Raw genomic sequence first — 22,113 nt, 5'->3', positions numbered from 1 at the left:
TTAAGTCCAACCGTAATATAGTAGCCTTCTTTCACTTGACAGTAAAGTGGTGTTGCCCTTGCATATGCCTACATTATCACCCAGTACTTAGGGCAGTTGCTATCAACAAGCAGAATTTTGGTTCTAGGATGGTATGTTAAACCCTTTTCCTGGAAGCACTCTGGTAACTGATCTGTAGAAAAAAACTACCATGATCAGTGATAAACACATGTATCGTTATACATAACAGATACTGTTGTTCTAAGGGGTCTTAGGTCTCCAGCACCTTTGGATGATATAGGCCTAATTCATTCTACATTACAGTTCCTTCCTGGGAATACAGAAGAAGTATTTGGAGAGGTGCAGTCACTCATTTTTCACATTTTTAACAGTCACCAAGAGCCTGTTCCAGCAGTGTATGGGCAGTTTGCAGTGTCATCTGACCATGCTCCCTGCCATCTGTATGACTTCTCATGCCAAGTGGTAGTGCATACAGCCAACTATGCTGGCTCTAGTCTGTGGGAGGATTCCTGCACTACAAGGGGAGCAGAGCACAGCAGTTTCAGGGGTAGTATTGCTGTTGCAGTGGGTACAGAAAAAGGCCTAGTGGGAGAATGGATTTGTTCGTAACACTAGGTTATAAACAAGAGGCTGGTGGACAACTTTCACTGCTGCCTCAGGACTTCATCCTTACCTGTTTGGAAGACTCTCTTTTCTACAACTTGACATTTTCTCCTCCAAGTCCTTCATTATTACTGTCTAAAATGTCAGTAATTTCAATACATATTTTTTTTCCACTCATCATCTATTGCATTTGTGTTGTTTTTCCAAAATAATGCTGAAATATGCTTGTAGTGCTTTTCAGAGAGAGTTCAACAGTCTTTAGTAGCATTCTTTTGTACAAAAAAAGTTGAATGACTGCTGTGATCACATTGCTGATCACTGATGATCTTGACTCAGGTTTGTGCAATAACTAGTGGATTGGTTTAACTACATTTGTTAAAAAGCTTAGAGGTTAAATAAACTCATCTTTCCTGTACGTAAAAAAGCTCAGATAAATGTTTAATAAATTACAATTTGTTTTATATTTTGTGTCCTGAACCTATTTGCTATCTGCACTATTTAAAGGTTTAGACATTTTCTCCTTTTCCTGCTCACGGTACCTAGTTAAGTAGTACTTGGAGGCTAGTTCCAGAAATCTCCTTTTGATCAGTGGGTCACACACAAATGCTGAAAAACTTCAAATATTAAACTTCCTGTGAAAGAGTACATGCTAAACTAGCTTTATTTTTTTTTTTCCCTTTAAATCAGTGAATAATTGTTAGCATCTATGCAAGACATGCATGTGCAATTTGGCTGTCATTTGATTTAAATTATGGTAATAATGATAATTTTGTTACTGTTGCCAAAACATGCACTAATCTGTTGGATAACCTGCAGTACTTGCATTTAGATGTCATCTTGTTCCTGTAAAAGTGCCTTTCACTTGAAAAGGTCTAAGTTCTTTGCACATTGAGCATTGCTGCTACTAGAATCTGCATGGAAAATGGAAGTTCTGAAGAGCTAGGTTTTAGAAATCAAAAATGATGAGAATTTGACCTGTAAATCACGTTGAAATAAGGCATTTTGGGAATAATAGTTAGGCAAAGAAGGGGTATCTTGATTTTACGCTATTACTATCATTACACTATATTCCCATCTTAAGCAGAATTAAAGAAAACTACCAGTGTAGCATGGTAGTTTAATGCCATTATGTCTTTTTTTTTTTGTAGTTCAGAATTCAAGTGACAATCCAGATGACAAATAAAAATGAGTTTGGGAGCCTTAACTCCTAGGTGAGTATAATACAAAGCTATCAGATAATTTTGTAGGTCATGTAATTGCTGTTCAAATAAAACTGCACTATATATATAGGAAAAATCCACAACCATACAGCTAATTATTAACTCCTATGTTCATTTAATTCAGAATTCTTTAAAAAGATAAAAAGAGGGGTCCGGTTCTTTAAGATGGAACAAGACAGGTCTATAAATTGCCTGTACATTAACTTTTTGCAAACATTCTCTCCTTGGAACGATATAAAAGAAAATCAGCATATTCTCCCTCCCCTGAAGTCTAATTCAAATTATTTTAGAACTAGTTTAATTTCTGACAGCTGAAATGCATACATTAGCTAGCTAGAGCCATCTGCAAGGCAAACACATTCTTACCTCATATGTTTCTAATTGGAATGTGTTATCTTTCAGGCACTATCTGATGCCATGCTATGACTGGCAATGAGCTCTGAATTCATATACGTCCCCAAGGATTTATAATCTGCATGGATTTAGGACAGGGTTTTGTGCATTTCAGTTATTTTCACACTTTGAGTGCAAGTCTAAACAATATTTCTTGGGTAGCAACCTAATTATAAGAAGAGTTAATACCCCCAAACCGTAGATTATGTTAGGGAGATCTGGATTACACAGGATTCTTTTAAAGTATCATTTTTCACTTTTCATTGAACAGGATGGTCATCTAGATTTTTATGTCAGTATCTAGCATTTTTCAGTTTATATAGATAATACAGAAAGGCTACATAAGACTCCCCTTCTACCCAGTGTGAATTTCATTGATCAGCTCAGAAACACTGGAGTACATTACATAATCAGCATTTTAATACTTTTTTAAATGACAGTAATAATGATTTTAAAAAATGAATTTTTAATGCTATATCAGTATCAAATGACTTACCATGATCTTTTTATTGGTTGCATTTATTTTTTCTGTTTCATTGTCTTGTTTGAGGATAATAGATTACATGTGGAGTATATTCTAAGTGACTGCCTGATTACATTTTAATGCATTTCTGGAAATGTAGAAATATTTCAACTGAATGTTGAAAATGTTTGATGGAAAATGAAATACATTATTATCAATTATATCTAGTGAAAATCCCAAATATAGTTGCTGCAGCTTTTTAATCCTAAAACGAAACTGTAACTAAACAAGCCATCACCAATACAGTATCATAGTGATACGCATCACTTGTATAACATCAAACTAGAAATCATGGGAACAGTTTATTTCACTTGTTAATTAGTACTGAGATATCGAGGACATGAAGCTGAAGGAGTCTTTCCAAATTTTATATAGTAGAACAGACATTAATAATGTGGTTGATGTAAGGCAGCATTGCTGATGAGTGCCTGAGGACTATTGGGTTAGGATACGCTGTAGTACTGAGTCTAGAGTATCTTTCAAACTCAAAACCTACTTAGTTAAGCACACACAGGATACTGACTGTTGCTACAATATTAAAAGAAGTGCTAACAGATATATTTGTAATTAAAAAAAATCCTGTTCAGAGTTTCAGGGTGGCATGTCATACATGTCTCAGGACATCAACTGACTGAAATCGAAGAGCAGTCCCAAAGGCCAAAAAGTAATGGAAAATAATAGCACATCATCTTGTCTCCCTTGGGTAGAGTTCAGCAGTCACAATTCAATAAAAAAAAAAACCTGAAGAAAATTGGCAATATTCAGGAACGTTTTAATGAAGAAGAAAAGGAAAATCAATGTCTGCCATCAGATCCTCTGGATAGCTTCCAGTGACTTGTATGGGACACCTGGGTGTAGAGGATAAAAGCTGATGCTGAAGTGCCAGTGGAGGCTGTGTATCCAGGTAAGTAGAAAGTGTCCTGTGTAGCATTCAAAGGGCAAGATAAAGCCACTTGGTTTCGTACTTAACTCTGTCCCACTGAGAGCTTTTCCTTGAGAAGTGATCCCTGAGATTTTTGTTCTACAGTGTCAATCTGCTGACTTGCCCCAAAACATTCCTCACATTAGATTTTTTCAGTTTATTCAGCACATTTTCTCCAGTGCATATCACAGATGAAGTCTGTCCTATAAATTTTAGGGAACCAAAATATGAAATACACATACTTCAGCCTTTTTGTAGGAACACTGTATTTTTTAAAAATAAGAAATCACGGTGTAATAATATAATCAAGCTAAAAGCAAAATATCCTAAATTAAATACTACATTTAGATCCTTACAATTATGGTTCTTAAGGATTCTGCTCATATTTGGATCACTGCTAAAGTCCATCATAAGTAGGTGTATTTAACTTTGATCAGCCTTTGGTTCCCAACATAAGAAATCCTAAAGAACTATTTTGGAGAAACGTGATTTTCAGTTCTGCATCAGGCCCCTTTAGAAGGAAGGCTTCATGCTGGGAATAAAAACTGAGGCACCCAAAATCAGGAAGTGTTTTTGGAAATCTGAATTCAAATGTTTACCTGTATAAAACCCAGACTTTAGATGATCTGTCAGAAGCTGTTCCCTGGTAAGTACTGAAACAAACAAAAGGCTGCTAGTATGAAAAGAGTTAATCACAGTAGTAAAAAATTCAGCAAACCCTAGCTGCACCCCAAGGAGGTAAAGAATACACAGGATAACAAACAAGGCATTGATTGAAAAAAATATTAAAGTTTAATTCCACCACACAAAATCTAGTGAAATGACTGCAAAATACTACAAACAACTCAAATTTTGTTGCAAACATTTTAATACTATTGTAGATTAGAAAGACAAGCAGATCAGAGCAGGATCAATTTAACCAGAAAATTGCTTACAAAGGATCTGCTCTTGATCCCACAGATACTGACAGCAAATTACAGACAGACTTCAAGAAAAAACAGATTTAAGCCTTCAAACTGTTACTGTATTTTTACAAAAGTATGTATCTCAAAAAAGCGATAAAGAAAAAAAAGAAGTACCACCCACTCTACGCTTTTTTTCCCCATGGAGGTTGTCTCCCAGAGTTGCAAGTCTTCATTATGTACATTTGTAATCTTTTAAAATTAATTGTCTCCTCGAAAATCAATATAAAATAAAACAATATAGTCCAAGAAACAGTTTATTGTTTAGGATTTGAAGAAAGGCAGAGTTACACAGTTAGAAATGCCATACAAAATTGTCACACCTACTAAATTTAGGAAAATGTAGCCACCGTGTCATCAATTCTTCCTGTACAAAAGGGGCCGATGTTACATTGGACTTCTTACTCTCCTGTGTTGCCTTTTTCAGAATAAAACCATGGTAACGTGCTGTTAAAAATTATTTGAGTAACTCTTTCTTATCTAATTAGTTAGCACCTGTATTATGTTTCTTATGTCTCAATATATTTTAGAATACTTAAGGTTACTGTTTTATCAGATATCCTGGTTAAATAATTTTAAATTACATTGTTACTGGAATTTCAGACTATGTCAGCTAAATTAAAGTAATTTTTCATGACATTTTTATTTTAGCATTTTCTGATATCAAAAGGTAGAAGCAATTTCAACTTAACAGGTGAATCAGTCCTTCTCTTTAATGAGACAGGAGCACTAAATTCATAAAATTAGAGAAACAAATGAAAATTGCAGTTAAAATCCCAGTCCTGGCATAGATGAGAAAGGTGTTAATAATTATTGATAATATTTCAGCATACAAACCTACACATATGCATGAAGCAAACATTAGCCTATGACCTAAAAACCCTAGCTTTTAAAAGACTTGTTTGTATCAATATAAAGAGGGAAAATCACCGAATGCTCTAATGTAATCTTAAAGCTTTTAAAATGTTATGCCTAATGCCACCAGTAATAGAGACAATCACCTTTAGATAGAGACAAAGTAGATAATACTGTAATTACAGAAAATGCGTTACTGTCACAAACATGACTATGTGGTGATGGTGAATTTCAATTGTTATATATCTGTAAGTTCACACATATTTAAAAAGATGGCAAGAATTATTTAATTACCATAGTTAGACTTGTAATTTTTAATTTGATATATATATTCTCAAAGAGATTATTTTACGCAGCCTGTAGTAAAACTAAATATTAGTAGCTGATTTACTGCTGTTTTTCAGGTTAAGTGAAAAGTTTCTGGTCCTAATCCCTTTATAGCCTATAAGAGATTGACCATATTGGCCTTGCTCCAGTAAAGAAGCGTAAGTACATGCTTAATAAAATCCCCAAATTCATTCCATCACATTTGGCAGATGGCACCTTCCACAACACATTTCTCCTTGTTCTCTGCTAGAACAGGGGAGTACACCACCTACTGAAAAACCACAGGTCTCCCACACAAATCCTCATACCAGATACACACATATACTCACATGCTTTTCAAGATGAAACCACATTATACTTCGCAGGGTCATGCCCTTAGAAATGAAAATGGCCTTGTACCTTCCTGAAAAGTAAGCCTCTAGTACTATGTTTTAGCACCTTATTCCCACAATAGTTTCTAATGTCCTTTTTATCATTTAATAGACGCTCTTTCACTTTCGTTTGAAAATACTGTGTAAAGCAGCAAGTATAGAATGATTGCTGAACTGGCTGCAGTTTGGTACTGTATCTCAGCAATCTATATATAGAGTAACTATAAAGTGCTTTAGAATTGTTTCACATGAAAGGTGCAAATAAATACTGTGTCCTCTTATGTGACCTCCCTGGAGATGCATAGTCCTGGTGAGCCCACACTTGAGAGTATCCCCAAATTGTTACAGCAATTCAATAATGGCACTGATCTCTTACACTGGAGAATGCTTCTTTCTCCAATATTTACTGGGTTGGTGTCTCACATCATCATAGCCAGGAGGCCTGCTGCTTGTCCTCCATTAGCTGTCTTGCTGGATCCATACACATTCATCTGGATGGGTAAGAAAAGGTGCAGTGATACCCTGGGAATCTGCATAAAAAAAGGTCCCTTTAATGTGTAGGACTTGGGGTTGTTTGATTCCTTCTGATTGCCATTTGCTGAAATATAAACTGTCAGCCCACTGTGCAGAATCACTTCTTTTTTGGTTAACAGGCTCAAAATTTCAGGCACTGAGTACAGCATATTTCCACAGTAGAATGCTGATAGGTCTATCAATTGTCAAAATCAGGATCTGGGTTATACTATTGAAAAAGCTGTCATGAATGTCTGTTTATGCATGGTCCAGCACTGCTTATAATTCCCTGCTCCCTAAAGATCTGACTATAAATGGGAAGCATATTTATTGCTTTGACGTATGAGGAATTGAAGCACCAATGAGCGAGAAAAGTGTGCCAACATAAAGTCAAACCCCAAAATGAGTCTATGGATCATATTCTTTTGTAGTAGACAGAATCCCCCTAAGAACAAGCAGTATTCCATATTTCTACAGAGTAATTCTTTTATACATTAGGGGTAAATCCTGTTTCCTCCAAAATTGAGGCAAAACTCTCACTGAATGAAATACAATCTAGAATTCACATTATACTTGGAACCAAACTCAAGTACTTTGTCACACATAGCACAAGTATCAAATAGCCTCACAGCATGCTTGATGCAGTCTATTACAATTCTGAATGATAAAAATGTAATATCAAGCATTTGCCTTCTTCAAGCTTTTTTTATTCACATTATTGTGGTTCACATGACTGCTTTTTTCCGCAGCTGTGACTATTACAGACTAAAAGGGAAAAAGAAATAACAAAGAAAACAGAACACAATAAATCCTATTACCCAGTTGACTGAATAAATGTAGATTATCACCATGTCCATATCAAACCGCCATACACGGCTATCATCCTCGAAGTCCATGTAGTCCATTCTGTGAGCAGCATGTGGGAAATGCCTCCTTGTTACAGTATCTGATCGTCTTTGGAAACCTGACAAAAAACAAACTAGAAGATAAAAATCTGTATAAAAGCAACGAGACTGAGAAAAAAAAAAAGTTAACTCTGCCAAGACTGAATTTACTTCAAAAATGCTAATTTCAAAACTTACACCAATTTCAAACCTGTTATTTTTCTTATTTTCTTTTGTAACACTTTTAAAGCATTATTACCAATTAGAAACCTAGATTTATTTATTACGTTCTAATTTTTTAATTTAATTTGCAACTGGCATTACGTTTTATAATATGAATGATACTAATGCTGTATCATTCACTGTGCCTTTCACATATGAATATTAGTGTATATTATACTCTCTGGGGGGTTCGAGTGAAGATTGCTACCTGTGTTTTCCTTTTATTTATTTCTATACTTAATGTAGATTAAAAGCAAAATGCTAGAGGCTGTTTTTGGATCAAAAGGGATAATCAGGGAATTATGGAAACATGTAGCTACATTAGTTTTAACTTGTTAGTCGTCGCCTTCTAGAGGATTTGGGCAAGTATTATCCCTTATTTGCACATCTGCAACTTACCTTAAGCAAACCTGCACTGAGTTTATGACAGATTAAACTCTGTAATGTAACCATTATACACTGAAGAACAGCATTTTCAGTTTAGGAAACTGGCTATTCTCTAATCGCTCTTCATACGAAAAGCCACAGAAAAATTGTTGATGCTGTATTAAAGGCATTTATACAATCAGCAACTGCTTACTATTACACCATATATAATCCCTGCGGCTTCCCTGAGTGTGAGTAAAGCTACTAGATACATATTTATATTCTGTGGCTGAAATAGGGTCTTTGTTACCATCTGTAAATTGATTAAGCTTCAGCTGAAAATGTCAACAGTAGAATTATTATGTAAACTGAATTCCAGGACTCAACAGAGGCTAACAAAGAAAAAGAACTGAAGTATATTACCAAACTTTCCTTGAAAGTTAAAAAAGAACTGAAGTATATTACCAAACAGTACTGAAACCAAGTATCAGATTTAGAAACCCTGTATGATCATACATAAATATTACTGCAGACTCTATGTTCCATACTGTGACTACTGTCTTTAATAAATTCTGACATGAAAAATACCTCCAAATGTCAATCTCTCCAGCTAGAGAGGAAATAAGCCATGTCTTTACATGTGATTCTAGCCATCTGTGGATAACAACCAAGAGTTGCAGAGTTCCTCAAAAACTGTATAGCAACATGTAATAGTGGTCTGCACTATGAAACAGGACAGCTGAGGGAGCTTCAAATTACTTCTAATATATTTACTCCTTTTTTAAAAAGAAACCCTATCTTATTTGATGAACACAGTCCCTAGATGCTTTCTACATGGGCATGTATTTGTTAAAACAAATTTTACTAAACTTTTTTATGCATCCCCGTGTTGCTATATTCTGTGCAAGAACTTCCACTCCAATCACATGAATATGCATGCACAGTGCCAGCAGTCTGGCAGGCTGTTAGTGGAAACTTGTTACTAGATAACAAAAGCAATGTTGTGTGCAAGTCGCACTTTTATACCCACCAAAGCATGCAAATCAAAAAGGATTTTCACCAAAGCATCAATAGGCACATCTGTTATATGTGTCCCTGCCAAAGTTTCAGCAACCTCCTGTTGAGGTACTAGCAATACTCAAAATAAAAGTACAATCAAAGATATTCTCCCAATATTGTAAATTGACTGATCTCATTTTGCTATTTTGTTAAGGAATATGAGACATGGAAAATTTTATTGTAAAAATGTGCCCAAACAAATAATATGCAAGCTATAACAACCATTTACATTGTAAGCGCTCATGTAAAATTAAATTGCGCTAAAACAAGTGTTTTTAGGTAATCAGATGTACCAAGGTCATTTTGACACAGTCTCTTCTTTCTGATTATGAGCTGCAGCGGAGAGCTGCTGAAAGACAAGAAAGAAGGCAAGTACAGGCTGATGCCTTCCCATATGTGCACTTGCAGCATCAGCAACTTAGGATACGAGTGATTTGGACTCTGTGGTCAGAACAGTATTTTAAAAAGGCATTGATAAGATTTTCTTTCCGTACATGTGCCTCTGCATGCCTCTTCATTGCCTCCACTGACTGAGCTTTGTGTGCCTTGGTAGAGAAGTCTTAGAACAAAAAAAATTATTTTCTTTTGGGGGAACCTAAACCAGAAGATAAGCTCCAAGTGCTCTTGTACATTCCAGTAATACACTTCAATCACTAATGGGCATTCAGCCCCTGGGACTTGAAGTTAACTTGCCCTTGCTCTCTAAAATCCAAATGTGGACATCTGGCCCTCAGCACCCATTCCTCTGCCCTATTTACTATGGCTGATATAATTGCTAATGCAAGAATGCCTCTGAGAGATAGCCAACAATCTTTCGTAAAACATCTTTATGCCTTTCCTAATTTTACAGACCTCTTTCAGCTGTTTTCTGTAATATTCTTTTCAAAGAAAAAACATGTAAATTTCCTTTGTATGGAGAAGCTTCCATACTTCAGATCATCTTTTCCACATTATCCTTTACCCTCCTTTATCCTTTTCTGAGATGATGTAATTAAAATTATATTCAAAATTGGAGATGTGGTATCACCACAAATCTAGACAATGACATAATGTTTTCCATTTTGCTATGATCCTAATAATTCCTGCTTACCTTTTGGCTATGGCTGCGCATTGAATGCTTTCAGAAAACTAATCACAGTATTACCCAGACCTCTTTTCCTAAGTGGCAGTAGCTAATTTACAGCTCATCATAGTCAATATTATGTATTGTGGAGATTGCATAACCTCTGTGGGCATCTGCTCCACCACTTGATTGTCCTCACAGTGAAAGCGTTCTTCTTACTTTGAGTCTGAACCTCTCATATCCATTACCTCTCATCCTCCTGCCACACACCACTGTGAACAGCTGGTCTCTCCTTTTGGTGGTCTCCTTATACATACGGTGAGGCTGGCTGGAGATCCTCCCCAAAGCCTACCCTTCTCCTGACTGAACAAGCCAGTTCCCTCTGCCTCTCCTCATAGGTTAGGTGCTCCAGGACCCTGAGCATCCTGATGTCCGTTTCCTAAAACTGAAGAAATTTACTCAGTTTAAACTTGCTTTAATTTACCCAATTTACTGCCACCTTTCCTGTATTAGAGTGAAGGGGAGGAGCGGGAAAGGGAAAAATTGCAGTATTTTAGTTGTCTGCTGAGTAGCAGTGGAGAACCATTTTCCTCATCTACTGCTATTCATACATCATGCTCCTGTTCATAAAGTCCAGGATGCTGTTGGCTGCCTTTGCTGCCAGGGCACACTGCCAGTTCACGTGCAGCTTGCTCTCCATCAGGATGCTCAGGTCCTTTCCACAGAGCTGCTCCCTAGGCTGTCAGTGCCCAGGCTGTCTCATTGCCAGGGCCTCTTCCTTCCCAGGTGCAGGACTCGGCACTGTCCTTGCTGAATTTCACAAGGTTCCTTTCAGCACATTTCTCTGGCCTGCCTAGGTTTCTATGAGTGACAACTGCTGCTGTTTATCAACCTGTCATCCAATTTATTGTCCTCTGCAGACCTGATGAAAGTGGATTCTCTTGTCTCCTTGAGGCTGCTGATAAGAGAACTGTTAGCTGGGAAGTTCATATTTACTATAATCAGTGAACTGAATAATTCGGTATCGCTAATAAACTTCATCAGACTGTATATGTATCACTTTTTCAAACTGCATATGAATGTCCTGAACTACGCAGAATCTTGTGGGATTCCAACAACAATTCAATGACATTTGCTAGATACTCTTTTATATTACCTTGGTCTGTGCTGCTGAAAGGGACTTTTATGTATTGAAACACCTTTACTGTTTTAGCACATTTCTCCAGCTTGTCTTGACCTCTGAATAGTACCCCTGCCACTAAGTCTACCAACCAGTCCTCCAGTTTGCTGTCATCTGCAGACCTGATGATGGTATGGAGAAATGGGCCAAAATTTCACAGCATGCTGTACTTTTTTAAAGGATACATTGTTTTTATAATGCTTTCACAAATAAGGTATCATCCCAAACTTCTTGCTTAAACACCAGCCTTCTCTCATATGCTCATCATGCAGTACCACGTTCTGGTTATGCTAATGTAATAGCTAAATTATAAGATTTCCTAGTTAAAATTAGCTATGAGATCTGTATTTCCAAAAAAGAAAAAAGCATGTATTGCTAGGGATGTTTATGGGGTGATGGCATTTATCCTCTGTGAATGCCTGAAAGCATGTCCCATTGACTCCTGATTTCATGTGAAAACCCCTAACTCAGCCTCAAGCCCTCCACCAAACCTAAGTCCCCAGAGCATCCAGCTCCTTCTCCAAAACAAGGCAACTGAAGCCAATCACCATCCTTTTCAGGTCTAGAGTTTTAGCATTTCCCCTCTTCCCACATGAAAAGCTTGAACGTCTCTGCCCTCCTGCCTCAGATACATAGGCTCTACACACTTACTGTTTCAGAATTCAAAATCTCATTTTTTTCTAGAGAAAGCCCTCAAATTCCAAACTCCTTTCGCCCCAAAATGCACACCAGAACCTCCAGCTTTCCTATGCTAAAGCTTCTAACATCCCCTTTCAAGGCTTTTCTCACTGTGAAGTCCAATCACCTTACCAAAACTTCCTTGCTATCCTACTCCTTCTCCTTTCCTCTCACTTACCCTGTTCTTTGAATATTTCTCTCCTCTTGCCCTTCTGATGGGCTCCGTGGGCTCCCGTTGGCTGCCAACACACTACATCCATACTTGACTAAACCTATATGGTGGCCTAAACCTCTCTCCATTCCTTTTCCACCCCCAGAATCCATGTCCTACTTTCATGCTAGCAGTTGGGCTGTAGAACAGCTAGAGGTAAAATGCACTTAAGCTGGACATAATCTTACCTAAAATCATTTTTATATTCACTATTTCCTTTGTGAAATAAACTAAATTTCTTTCTATCACAATTACAATATTTACACTTGACAAGAAGATTTGACAATTTTACTCTGGGCAGGAAATGAAGATGTCATATTTTTCAAGTACAGCTCACTGGATTTCTGTACAGATTATTTATAATTGAAGTTTTTTGCATGTCTTCACCAGCAAGAGCTTCAGCCATACCGCCCAAGTCACAGAAGACAAGGACAGGGATTGGGAGAATGAAGAACCACCTTTTATAGGAGGTCAGGTTTGAGACCATCTAAGGAACCTGAAGGTGCACAAGCCCATGGGGCCTGAGCAGATGCATCCATGACTCCTGAAGGAACTGACAGATGTCATTATCTATCATATTTCAGAAGTCATGGCAGTCTGGTGAAGGACCCAGTGACTGGAAAAGGGGAAACATTTAAAAGGGAAAAAAAAGGAAGACTGGGGAACTACAGGACAGGCAGTCTCACCTCAGTATCTGGCAAGATCATAGGGCAGGTCCTCCTGGAAACTTACATGAAGGCACACAGGCAATAAGGAGGTGGCTGGTGACAGACAACACTAAGGGCAAGTTGTACCTAACAAATTTGGTGGCTTTCTGTAAAGGGGTCATGACATTGGGGGATAAGGGAAGCACAACTGATACCATACTTGGGCTTGTGCAAGGTATTTGTCTCACATGACATCCGTATCTCTAAACTGGAGAGACATTGATTTGATGGAAGGAACACTTGGTGGATAAAGAATTGGCTTGATGGTTGCACTCAGAGAGTTCTTCATTTAAGTGAACAGCTTGATATTTAAATGAATGGCTTGATATTCAAATGGATATCGATGATGATTGATGCTCCCCAGGGGGCGGTGTTGGGACGGCTTTTGCTGAACATCTTGCCTGCAACATGGAAGTGGGAACGACTGAGGCCTCAGCAAGTTTGCTGATGACACCAAGCTGTGTGATTCAGTTGATATGTTGGAGAGAAGGGATGTCATTCAGAGGGACCTTGACATGCTTGAGAGGTGGGCTTGTGCAAACCTCACAAAGTTAAACGAAGTGAAGTGCAAGGTCCTACACCTGTGTCAGGACAATCACAACTACAGGCTGGGCAGATACTGTATTTAGAGCAGTCCTCAGGAGAAGGACTTGGAGATACTGACTTACAAGAAGCATAATGTGAACCATCACTGTTCACTTGCAACCCAGAAACCAACCATATTGTGGGCTTCATCAAAAGAAGTCTGGCCAGCAGGTTGAAGGAGGTGATCCTGCCCCTCTGCTCTGCTCTCATGAGACCCCACCTGGATCACTGTGTCCACATCTGTGGCCCCAACACAGAAGTACATGGAGCTGCTTGCACAAGTCCAGAGGATGCCAAGAAGATGCTCCGAGGACTGGAGCAGCTCTCCTATGAATACAGGCTGAGAGAGTTGGACTTGTTCAGTCTGGAGAACAGAAAGCTCACGGGAGACCGTAGAGCAGCTTCCAGTATCTTAAGTGGGCCTACAAGAATTCTGGAAAGGGCTTGTAGAGATAGGACAAGGGGGAATGGTTTTACACTAAAAGAAATTACTCATTTGAAGAAATTCTTTGCTGAACGGGTGGTGAGACACTGGAACAGGCTGCCCAGAGAAGCTGTGGCTGCCCCATTCTAAAAGGGTTCAAGGCCAGCTTGGATGGGGCTTTCCGCAACCTGGTCTAATGGAAGGTGTCCCTGCCCATGGCAGAGGGGTTTGGACCTAGTGATCTTTAAGGCTGCTTCCAACTCAAACCATCCTATGATTCCATGATTCTATAAACTATCAATGACTCACATTATTTGAAAAGAAGATAAAGCTTTAAAAATGAATGACAAAATCCAGTAGACCACACTACACACCAGCATACGCATTTAACATTGAGCATTTTGTATAACTTTTTCATTTATTTATTAAATATGAAATTTATTACAAATTTTATGAACAATATTCAATGATAACTTGTGCCCACTCCCTCTCATAAATTCAAAACAAAACTAGAAGAACTTGTGTTTTCTGTCTTGGGATGTTTATTTCCCTGGAAGAATCAAGAAGCAAGAGGACTGTGGGAAGGCTGAGTGAGTTTAGAAAACATACTCTGTCCAAACATCTGTGATGACTATTCTATAATTATCAATAGTCACAAATACAAGCTAGTTGGCTAGTTTAAGCGCTGGGATACACAGTAAACCAGGAATAAACAAACTCACATTTCACAATGTAAATGTCTTTTGTCTGTGGAAGCCATGAAGCCAGTCTGCAAGCAGATTTATTTATTTATTTTTTAAGTAACCCAAGTGAATTATTTTCTGCTTTTTCTTTCCTCCACTAAACCATAACACACTAAGTACAAAACAGGCAGGACATCATACTACAGCTTTAAAAAATGACTTACAGCAAAACCTACTCTCTTTCTTACTTTAAAACCACTATTTCAAAATTCAGTGAAGGGTAATGAAATAAAAAGAATATACAGATGATACAAAAATAACATACAGCAATTGAAATGCATGTCTTTGTTTTTCAGGGTGCAAACTAGCTCTCTGAATAAATGAAACATTGGCTTCTTTAATTGACCTACCCTTCACCATACCTGTTGTGACTGTGATCCATAGAGTTGTGCTGACTAGTATCATAGAATCACAGAGTAGTCTAGGTTGGAAGGGAACCTCAAACGTCATCTACTCCAACCCCCCCTGCAATTAGCAGGGACATCTTCAACTAGATGAGGTTGCCCAGATCCACATCCAGCCTGGCCTTGAATGTCTCCAGGGATGATGCATCCACCACCCCTCTGGGCAACCTGTGCCAGTGTTTTACCATAGAATCATAGAATAGTTAGGGTTGGAAAGAACCTTAAGATCATCAAGTTCCAAACCCCCTGCCATGGGCAGGGACACCTCGCTCTAAACCGTATCACCCAAGGCCTCGTCCAACCTGGTCTTGAACACTGCCAGGGATGGAGCATTCACAACCTCCTTATACCCAATCTAAACTTCCCGTTTAAGTTTTAACCCATTACCCCTTGCCCTATCACTACAGTCCCTAATGAAGAGTCCATCCCCAGCATCCCTACAGGCCCCCTTCAGATACTGGAAGGCTGCTATGAGGTCTCCATGCAGCCTTCTCTTCTCCAGGCTGAACAGTCCCAACTTTCTCAGCCAATATTCATATGGGAGGTGCTCCAGTCCCCTGATCAGTCTTGTGGCCCTCCTCTGGACTTGTTCCAACAGATCCATGTCCTTTTTATGTTGAGGACACCAGAACTGCACACAATACTCCAAGTGAAGTCTCACAAGAGTAGAATAAAGGGGCAGGATCACCTCCTTCGACCTGCTGGTCACACTCCTTTTGATGCAGCCCAGGATACGGTTGGCTTTCTGGGCTGCAAGCGCACACTGCAGCCGGCTCATGTTCATTTTCTCATTGACCAGCACCCCCAAGTCCTTCTCCGCAGGGCTGCTCTGAATCTCTTCTCTGCCCAGCCATCCTCATTGTAAAAATTTCTTTCTCACATCCACTCTGAATCTCCCCTCTTTTAGTTTAAAACCACCACCCCTTGTCCTATTGCAACAGGAAATGAAGCTTCATGGTCTCCGTGTAAGATCATGTAATGGATCTAAATGTACAGTTTTCATACGTTCTAGACTGTAAATAGATTTCTTTAATTTTAAAGGTAAGTTAATTTGTATACTGATGACATACATATTATAGTTACAGCAATTTTCATACATTTTTCTTAAGATGGAGATCTGTAATCACTTTTGTTCACATATAGAGTAGATAAACTCTATTGTAACAGTGAATTTAACCTTTGGACAACTTCACTCCTTGCTATGATAGTGCAGACAAGAATGAGAGAATCTCAAGCATCAACCTGAAGAATCTGATTTCCATGGTATGTGCATCAATAAACTATATGAAAAACAAATTTTAAAAATTATTAAGAATATTCTGATTCTGTGAATTTTCTTACTAATTTTTATCTATTTTCCATGTCTCTTCTCCTGTCTCTTCAGTAAATCTAATGGTCTCTATTCATCAACACCCTATTCTGTTGTTACTTTTAATCACTGAACATTTCTAAAAATCATGTTGCAAGTTTATGTTTTCTTTACTTTTTTTATCTTTCCAGATGATCAAATACTACATTTAAGCTGTCAACAACTCTTGCTAAGTTATCGTCATAAGAGCATCTAACCTTTTTTATCATTGCTGTAATGGCATCACTGCCCTCTAGTTTCAGTCTTCCCTATAACTCCTCCCTAAATACTTAATCTCTTCAGGCTCCATTTGTTTGGACTGCTACATTATAAAGTAAGGAGAGGAAAAAGCTATTGATATTATAGGTAGGCTTAATACAGTAGCTCAAAATGACCAAGTAAGTATGAAATAGCATTAAAAAGAATCTCATACGATGTCTGTAATGTGAATGCTGCTTGGCATACTGTTCAATTTGCTCTAGATATATATTTCTTGGCTTGAAAGTTTGCTATATTTTGATAAAAAGAAATATTAATACTAAAGGTTATTTAATAAAACTTTGCAGAGTTATGCTATACAGAGTTATGCTGTCCATAAGTCCTTCAGTGCTTAAAGCTTTAATGTTTTAAGCCACTTTTAGTGGAACACTCTAAGATAACAGTAATGTAAATACTTTCTTAAAAATAAATTAATGAATTGTCTCCACTTGTATTAAATCAGGGTCCGCCTGACAGAAAAGATTAGGGGCAATAGACAGAATGGACATTTCAGGGCCTCACCACACCACTCTGTAAGAGAAGGCTGTGTGTATCTTTTTTATATATGAATACACAAAGCATTTGGTTTATTTGCAAGTCTAGCTGTCTGGCAACATGCCTCCCTTAATTCCCCCAGAGAGACTGGTGAATGACCTATCTTGGAGTCATGCCATTGTCTTCGAACAAATTCACATTCAGCTTCAGTGAATGCCAACCCTACTTCTCATCGGAGCAAACAAAAGAAATATTAATTCCTCCCAGGAACAAAAAAATACAAAGTGCAAGACTATGTCTTGAGCAAGCTGGCACCTTTTTCCTGAATTGAAAATTTGCTGGTGCAGAGTTTAGGATGCTGACCAACGTTTTACAGAAAAAGCTGTCTGAAAAGCCTTCATATATGTTCAACTGATGATTAAAAATAAGTTTTCCCAAAGTAAAGTTACTTCAAAGGCTATCAAGAAATAAGTTATTTAAATTTAAAAAAGTAATTTTATGAACTGTTAAAAAATCCTTCCTTTAATCTTTCATCAAATGTGTTATGGTGGTTAACTCTTTTTCTGACACCATTTCAAATATCCACCTTTACCTACTCACCTAAGATAGTCACCAAAGATCTCTTGACTTTGCTCTGTGCTCATCTCCTGTTTCTTTCAGAAGGTATACTTAACAAAAATACTATTACCTTTTCTTGCTTACTATTCTCACATGTCACCTTGAGTACTTTCATGCTTCATCTTTTGTCCATCAAATTAAAATGTCAGGGTTTTTCTCCCACTTCTAGGGGTTTCCAAAACTCTACCCTGCCCCCAAAATGCTGCCTCACTTTTTATAATTATACTATGCAAATACCATATGCTTCCTGACATCTTAGGAGTTTTCCACCCAATCAATGCTTTAGGATCAAACTGAACTTGTGTTCATATCCAGATTTTGGAATGGTGTGGGTCCCTGTGTTGCAGGTAGAGACATATGAAGCAGAAATCACATGGTAGGCATGGTAGGCAGCTGAAACAACATACACATTTGTCCTACTTACTTCTCTATTAAATCATCGATAGGGATGAAGCCAAATGATATATTTACAATCCATTATTAGCCAAGAATTATTTGTTATTCTCATAGCAAATGGGATTTCTACGAGGCATCAAATCAAAGGACTAAACACCAGGCAAACTGAACTTCCAAGTAACAATGTGTTTACACCAGTAAAATTGACTCTTTAGGGGCTACTTCATTACAAACTGCTCCCCTACGCAGGGCATTTCAGTGCTTAGTGGAGTGGAGGAGCATGCTAGGGAAGCATGTCTGGTATTATCCTTACTAAACATGATTAGTTCACAGCTAATTAGGAATGCAACCAATTTTACTGATCATTGCTTAGTGGCCACAATCTTTTTGCCATTCTATTTTCAGAGCTGGCAAGGATTATTCCTCACTTCCACTAGAAGTATATAGAAAGATACTTGCTAACTCCTGCCAGTGATGGAGACAGAAGGCATCTTTGCTTCCACTTGTTCAAGGACACCTGTTGTAATCTGAAATAGTCTCAGCAGAATCCTACACAAAACATGACAAATAATGATCAGGAGATATTTTATGCTCTAAACAGATTCTGTGATGAAAGACTACCACTTCAAAAAGCTAGCAATTCAGTTTACCCACAGTCGTTTAACTAGGATTATGTATTATTCTCAGTTGTATTTAGAGGGTAAATAATAAATATTTATATAACCTTACTTGATAAATGAATAAAATCTTTTTACAGTGCCTAAGTTAAAATTGTAATAGAAGACACCATTGTCATAAAATTTAGGATATCTCATAAGAATAGGCATATTAAGGGGAGGCTAAAGGTCTACTTACACTCTCAGTCTTTCTCTGATGAGGTCAAACAATTGGTGAGTGATGAGGAAAGAACATAAGAACAGAGCAAGCATATTGCAATACCTCCCTGGTATTCGTCTCAGCTCCCAGGGACTCACAGCTCAAGAATCTTCACAAGCAGATGCGGTATTATTGATTTTAATACTCTTTATTCCATTTTCTTCCAAGAAACTGCTAGTATTTGAAGCCATGCTCTGGGTTAACGATAATTTTATTTACTGTCCTCTAGTTATTTTACTATAAGACATTGAATAACAACAGCCCGTTCCTTTCTGCCATGACTTTCATGATTTTAATTACCTCTATTATCGCTCCTCTTTAGTCATCTCTTGTTTTGGCTGAAGCATTCTACTTTATTTACATATTGCTCAACTGGAAGTCATTTAAAAATTACATTCTTATTTATCTTCTTTGTACCCATCCAGTTTACTACCTCCTTTTTCTATGAAACAAAATCAATGTAAACATTGCTAAAGATCACCCAGTCTTCTGCCACTGCTCGAATCTGGCTTTCATTTTTATTATCCCAAATATTTCAGTAATGTAAGCAAATGTTATCTCCTCCATTTCTAGTAACAAATATGCTGGATAGTACAAACTGTACCATATATCCATCTAGGACTAGACTGCTAATGTCTCTCCAGTGAGAAAAATGAATCATTTATTTCCATTCTTTTATTGGTATCTTTTAACTATTAATGGATGATCAGACTTCATCTCCTATCATGAACACAGCTATGTTTTTTCAAGCATCTTCAGAAAAGAACCTTCTTAAAAGTCTTGAGGAATTTATAAGCTGCAGGGTAAAAAGCATGATACCTCTAATTCCCCTTCAAGTTCATTTGGGTCCCTCCGGTACAACTGTTGGACCACGGCTTTGTAAGACATCTCTAATGTTCTTAATTTGCCTTTCAAGCCAGTATGAACACTTGGTTCCCTAGGTAGAACTAAGGATGTCAATCCAATATTAACTTAAGGACATTTTGAGAAATAGATGCGGAAATGATACAGTATGCTTTTTGACATAGCCATTCTATCACAATCCTTGTTTGCATAATTATAGCTATCGATATTCCTGGTACAACTGTCTTCTAATATCATGGTTAGATGCAAACAAGAAATTCTGATCACACAATCAGATTAGCTAGAATTTGGTTCCCTTCAAGGCACTGATGAACCAATAGCAATGACTAAGCAGCCATAATTTCTGAGAGTGAGTTGTATCATTCTCCTACACGGCCTAGCCCTGGATGCAGTCTTCAGGACTGGGAAAAGGCTATAAAATATCCTTTCCAATGGGACTGTCGATCTGAAGAAGTCTCTAAAGCTGCCTCTGCAAAATAGCTTAAAAGATAAACAAGGTGTCCTGCACCAGCTGCTAAGAAGAAGAAAAATAACTGTTACAGACGAGCCCAGGACACAAGGCTGTTGATACTTACACAATAATTTGTAGAACACTTCTGGCAAAACAGCAGCGACAAAAAGTGGCAGTGCTATTAGGGCTGAAGCTTAAGACACACCTGTGGCACTGGCCTTTGTACCTTAAAGTTCCCCTTCTATTTTATTTCATTTTTCTTTCAGATTCGCTTCTGCTTGGTGAAGTGCAGAAGTGAAGGACTGAAGGACAGCTGGAGCACAGCTGCACCAGGGGACAGAAGGGGCCTCTGAATCAAATCAGTCTTGTGTTTTTTACCAGTGATCTGTTGGAGCTGAAAGGACTGGGGGGCAATGAAAACGGGTGCAAGTGCTTACAAAATAGCAAAATGACAAAGCTTCCATCAGTGCAGTTGACCTAAGACACACTCAACCAGCAGTACTTGGAGTCTGTTTTCAGTTTTAGCGTACTATAAGGATAAGAGATGCTCAAAGACAACGCTTCTGAGTAATGTGTGTCTCCTTGAGGCAGAAAATTCACTTACTGTGAAGATTGTAGACTGTAAATGCATCTTGTGAGAAATGCATGTGTGCAGATTAGCTTTTTGTGATTCCACAGGCTATACTGTAAAATCTGATGGATCCGGTTAAAAAAAGAAAGCCTTCTGGTGAAGAAACATTGCATGGTCCCACAGCTGCAGTCTTGAGTAGTATGCCAAAGCAACAAGCAACTTAAAGAAATGAGGAAGTAAGGAAATTAACAGAAAGAAAAAAGTGCAGTAAGGGAGGATGGAAGAGGACTCAGGGAGAAAATACCTTGACACAAGGATTATTCTGAGAGACTTCTTCCAGTCCAGCATCACACTTTAGAGCTAAAATGAATGCTGCACCTGCTATTTTTAGTAACACCAATTTTTTTTTTCTTAATAGGTCACATCATCAGAAACTTGAAAGCCAGTATAATAATTTTTTTAAACAGAGAACTATGAACTTAAAACGTAGTTGATGTAATGCCATAGCTGTAAATTTTCACAGCTGTTAACATCCTTCCTTTATTGCCTATCTAACTGAAATCATGATAACAAGAATCTTGAATAAAGCAGATTTGAAAAATGTATTAACAAGTGTTATTAAAAGCTTTTATGACATTTTTTCCAAAAAAAAGCCAAACAACCCAACATTTAGGAAATGGAGCGCCGCTTTCTATTAATGATTAGATAAAAGGACATGGTAGATGAGACCTACTGAGGTGGTGGGAATTTCCACTAGTATTAGCAGGTGTTGGAAACACTGTATCTTGCAATCCTTGACTGATGCAGAAATCAATAGCTTTTTATTAAGCCATTACAGAGATGAGATCAGTAAAGAACTAGTACAGACTTCATTGTATGCAACACTCAAACGAGCAACTAATGTAGTAACTTTATCTCATATAGTTTGTTTTGGGTTTTTTTTAGTCACTGGACACTTTTACATTCCTCATGAAAATTCCCATATCAAAGAAGACTCGTATATTGATTACAAAATCTGGCT

The 22,113-nt window shown here is 37.8% G+C and overlaps 1 protein-coding gene and 1 long non-coding RNA gene across 5 annotated transcripts in view; one reads left to right on the top strand and one right to left on the bottom strand.

Annotated features, from left to right (window-relative positions):
• Positions 1-419: 419 nt before the first annotated feature.
• Positions 420-21,211, top strand: LOC133206580 (uncharacterized). 2 transcript variants are annotated; one of them, XR_009723809.1, is made up of 4 exons: positions 420-547; positions 835-939; positions 1,752-1,814; positions 20,788-21,211. It is a non-coding gene; the product is annotated as an uncharacterized LOC133206580 (long non-coding RNA). The 2 variants fall into 2 exon arrangements; XR_009723810.1 differs by lacking the exon at positions 20,788-21,211 and adding an exon at positions 2,226-3,119.
• Positions 4,431-22,113, bottom strand: part of RNF180 (ring finger protein 180) — a 71,226-nt gene continuing 53,543 nt past the window's right edge. For all 3 annotated transcript variants that reach the window (XM_061342674.1, XM_061342675.1, XM_061342676.1), the window contains exon 7: positions 4,431-7,653. In XM_061342674.1, the coding sequence (XP_061198658.1) occupies positions 7,448-7,653 (206 nt within the window). In that variant the 3' untranslated portion in view covers positions 4,431-7,447. The remainder of the gene's footprint in view (positions 7,654-22,113) is intronic.

The sequence above is a fragment of the Neopsephotus bourkii genome, unplaced genomic scaffold (genome assembly GCF_033783945.1).
Source record: "Neopsephotus bourkii isolate Nb327-2 ecotype Australia unplaced genomic scaffold, CSIRO-AGI_Nbou_v1 NB_1810, whole genome shotgun sequence".
Lineage (NCBI taxonomy): Eukaryota > Metazoa > Chordata > Aves > Psittaciformes > Psittacidae > Neopsephotus > Neopsephotus bourkii.
Note: the sequence above shows the minus strand (reverse complement) of the source record. Positions and strands in the feature narration are given on the sequence as shown.